Here is a 4,718-nt window from a genome sequence, read left to right as displayed (position 1 = left end):
ATTATTATTATTATTATTATTATCATGCGAATTGGTAGAATGTTAGAGTACTGTACAAAATGACTCACAGTATTTAAACTCCAAGTTTGAATCCTGTCAGGGACATCTCTACTTTTCATCTTTTTTTTTTTTTTTGGGTGGGGGTGGGTTGATAAAACAAAGTGTCATTCTAGTAGTGGGGTTGATGGCATCGACTAACCCCCTTATCTCAAAATGGTTTTGTGAGTGAAGGCAATTAATGGAAACCATACAACAGCCCATTGTATGTGCTCATGTGAAGTGTGTGTGTGTAAGTGTTTGAACACATGTGTATATATAACTGTGCGTGCATATACATATGTGTGTGTGTGTGTGTGTGTGTGTGTGCTTATCTGTAAATGCATGCTTGCATTCATACCACTTGAGCAGTAGTGATGCTTGTTTATGATCTGCATAAATAATGTGTCCAGCATCTCAACGATTCGATGAGCAAAGACCAGCAGAATATATTATCTTCTTGAAAGTAGGTAAGGGCTGGCATTAGAAAGGGTATCCAGTGGTGGAATAGAACATGATGAAAAGGTTTAAACTTAAATCATCATAATCATCTTTTAACATCTGCTCTCCATGCTGGCATGGGTTGGACAGTCTTGACAGGAGTTGGTCGGCTGGAGAGCTGTCCAGGCACCATTTATCTGTTTCAGCATGATTTTCACAGCTGGATGCCCTTCCTATTGCCAACCACTTTACAGAGTGCAATGGGTGCTTTTACATAGCATTGGCATAGGTGCTTTTATGTAAAACTGGCATGGTTGGTTTTACATGGCACCAGCTTAAAAAAAACAAAACAAAACAAATAACTTCCTTTCATAGAATCAGAAGCAGAGATGGTTTGAGTTAAGGTTAAGATTAAAAGCTAAGTGAAAAAAAAGCATTGATACAAGTTTTGCTTGATTCCTATTAAACTTCTAGTTAGTATTTTTTTTTTTTTTTGAAACTTCTTATTTATTTTGAAAGGGGCTTATCTTTTGGTGGGGATAAAGCAGACTTGAAAGACAAAGTGTATACCAAGGGTATATACACAATGATATTTCTCTATCGGAAAATTGCATCTTACGCAGATGCGGATGCTAGAAGTTTTAAAGGATAGAAGCAAATGGAAGCTGTGATGTTCAAGCCTTTCCAAAACATATATATATATATATATCATCAGTATTTGAGCGAAAATAGGTCAGAAGCAGGTCACAAGGCGAAAGAAGATCATCGCATCAGAAGCTTCCTACAAATTTGTGACGCTTACCGAAAAAGTGGTAAAGCAAGAAAAACGTCTATTTTTTAAAAATAAATGTGAAAATAGCAGATGTGAAATTACTTGTAATGTTGGCTTTCTGTCTATCATGTCGGCCGTGTGTCCAGAGGCAACACTGGTGTTTTCTCCGTATGACTCGCTGTGGTCAATAATCATATCCGTATCAGAATCAGACTCCCGTTTATGAAGACCCTGCAAAATAACATCAGATACATTCCATGAGAAAGAAAACTTAGTTTTAGCATTATACATACATACACATACGTACATATACATGAAGAATAAATAAATAACAAAAACATCATCACCATCATTATCATCACCAATCACCATTTAAGGTGCATTTTCCATTCTGTCATGGGTTGGATGGTTCAACAGGAATTAGCAGGTTAGTAGACAGCGCCAAATTCCAATGTCTACTCTGATATAGCACCTATAGGCTGGACACCCTTTCTACTTCGTTTTTTTTTTGATTTTTTAATTTTTTTTGATAATTGGAATTAGTTTAAATAAATGAAGAATAAATAAATAACAAAAACAAGTATGAGAGGAACCTGTAGGAAAAAAAAATAAAAAGAATACTTACTTCAGATAACTGTTCATTTGTGGTTAAAAGTTTTGCTATGGGTAAGCACCAGGTTGGTAGAGTTTCTGTGAGCAGGGGACGACTGTTAGTCAAGAATGGCTTCATGTATCTGGAATGGAAACAAAACAAAATAGTTTCAGAATTCTCTTTAAACACATTTTTTTTTTCCAAAATTTTCTTTTATTTGTTTTCGTCATTGAACTGCGGCCATGCTGGGGCACTTCATTTAAGGGTTCACTGGAGCAAATCGAAACCCAACACTTATCTTTAAGGCTGGTGCTTATTCTAATGGTTTCTTTTGCTGATGTGCTAAGTTAAGGGATGTAACCAAAGCAACACTGGTTGTCAAGTGGTGGTGGTTGAGGTGACCAACACAGACACTAACACACTAATACATTAACACATACACACACACACACTTTTACACAATATATATGACAGACTTTCACACAGGCATGGCTGTGTGGTAAGTAGCTTGCTTACCAACCACATGGTTCTGGGTTCAGTCCCATTGTGTGGTACCTTGGGTAAGTGTCTTCTACTATAACCTCGGGCTGACCAAAGCCTTGTGAGTGGATTTGGTAGATGGCAACTGAAAGAAGCCTATCATGTATATATACATTGTGTGTGTGTGTGTATGTGTGTGTGTGTGTGTGTGTGTGTGTGTGTGTATCTTTCTACCTGTGCCCTAAATAAATGGTATCACATGTCTTTGGTCAGGCAGGAACTTTAATAGAAGACACTCGCACAAAGTGCCACACAGAGGCACTGAACCCAAGACCACATCGTCGAGAAGCTAGCTTCTTAAACTTAGGAAAACAATAACAATGGAAGACAAACAGACAGACATAAATACAATTGTATGTTTGAAAGGAATCAGTAACTCACTTGGTATCAAAATTGTACCAATGAAGCACCAACCAAGCTTTCTCTCCTGAAGGCGGCTGCTCACTTGGCACTGAACCAGGACTCTAAAAGATAGTAATTAAATTAATTAATTTAATTGTTAGTGCAGTAATTCTCAAATGTTGCAGAAAATCTAGAATATAAACACACACACACACACATATATATGTAAGTCTTATTTGATGTTTATGGTAGAATATACACACAGGTATCTTCATGAGAGAGAGAGAGAGAGAGAGAGAGGAGACAGACAGGCAGATGTGGACTAATACAATTATGAGATCAGAATCTTCCATATATATGTTGTACATATAGAGACACACATACATACATACCAAATGTGAGCGTGTGTCTGTGTGTGGGTGTATATATGTACACATACACTTGTGTGTGAGTGCAAGTGTTTATCTTGAATGACATATCTAAACAGACAAACATAAATTAGATAAAAATGGTGATGAGCCTTTTACACTTTCATCCCAATTTGAAGGTGAATATGACTGTTGCCTTGTCTAGCAGGGGAGTAACAGATGTAAAAGTCATATTACAATTGGAAGCTATCGTTCTTTGCACTCAAAATACATACATACTTATAATTATATATTAATAAATATCTTCCAGTATTTTCTATTCTGTAGCAGAGATGCAGAATGTCCAACGCTGACCTGTATAAAGCCCATAGTGTGTATTTTACATATGAATATCAGTTTTGCACTCAGGAATAGTGATACTAATATTTGCAGGATTGTTCCTGGCAGAGCTTACTACAAGCTTGGTACCATAGGGGTCAGTAGTCAAAAGGCCATCAGCTTGGCCGTGAAGGCAGCAGAGTTTACTTCATGTGGATCATGAAGTTTGGGCGCTGGGAAGGGCAACACTACCAGGTGCAGTGTTAACTGGACACAAGCTGGGGTCTGATTAACCCTGGTTGATTCACCGGGGTGAAAGTGTCTGATGATGAAAACCTGAAACACCTAATAACTGCAGAAACATGACTGATAATGTGTCCACATGCATCACATAATGATGTATAGAGAAAGTTTGTTCATGCATTCTCATCTTATTAACATACATACATGCGCACAAACACACAGACACACACATAAACAGACATTAATTAAAGATTAACTGATTTTAATTTTAGGCAAATTTCAGTGCAATTTTTAATTAATTTGTAAAGTAGTAATGGCAAATGAGTGATCAACATTAAACATATCAGAAAACTGAAAGCAAAACATTGAGTTAACTAATAATAATAAATTCATTATTTAAATAAAAATGAAATGTTCATGCAATCAAGCAGTTTACATATGCAGCCAACAGCAAATAATCTGAAACAAATTATTTAAATATTAAAAGTATAGAAATGACAGGACATCAAACGCATTTTTAGATAAATGAAATCAAATAAATTAAAAACTAAACTGAACAAAGAAATTACATTTACAGAGTAAGCCTTGGTTGGATTTGAACTCACAAGGCACACTAATGAAACTAAACAGTGTAAAATTATTTACTCCAGTCCAATGTTTCGCTGATGCGTCAACTCACCATCCCACCACCACATTTTGCAACAAAACTATCAATATATGTGCATGTGTACATGTACAACACACACACACACATTATTATTATTATTATTATTATTATTATTATTAGATATCAGATAATAAAACAAAATGTTTATAGTTGGTAGCTTACTGGAAAAGCACAGTCGCTTTCGCAGTGTTCGTTATGTATCTGGTGTGTGTGTGTGTGTGTGTGTGTGTGTGTGTGTGTGTGTGTATATATATATAAACATATTTGAAGGTTTGGAGGTGATGTACAGAAATTATATAGAAAAGAATTAATTAAGGTACTCAGAAACCTGGATGTTTGTACATTTACAGATTTTTATTAATGTCACATATTAAATGAAGCGCTTTTCACCTAGTCATG

At 35.9% G+C, this 4,718-nt stretch overlaps 1 protein-coding gene across 1 annotated transcript in view; it reads right to left on the bottom strand.

The window, feature by feature from the left end:
* Nucleotides 1–4,718, bottom strand: part of LOC106870034 (sodium/hydrogen exchanger 9) — a 124,381-nt gene that overhangs the window by 32,384 nt on the left and 87,279 nt on the right. The window contains exons 15-17 of the mRNA XM_052974351.1: nt 2,763–2,845; nt 1,875–1,983; nt 1,352–1,480 (exon numbers count right to left, since the gene is read on the bottom strand). Of these exons, the coding sequence (XP_052830311.1) occupies nt 1,352–1,480; nt 1,875–1,983; nt 2,763–2,845 (321 nt within the window). The remainder of the gene's footprint in view (nt 1–1,351; nt 1,481–1,874; nt 1,984–2,762; nt 2,846–4,718) is intronic.

Source organism: Octopus bimaculoides, chromosome 18 (assembly GCF_001194135.2).
Source record: "Octopus bimaculoides isolate UCB-OBI-ISO-001 chromosome 18, ASM119413v2, whole genome shotgun sequence".
Taxonomy (NCBI): domain Eukaryota; kingdom Metazoa; phylum Mollusca; class Cephalopoda; order Octopoda; family Octopodidae; genus Octopus; species Octopus bimaculoides.
Note: the sequence above shows the minus strand (reverse complement) of the source record. Positions and strands in the feature narration are given on the sequence as shown.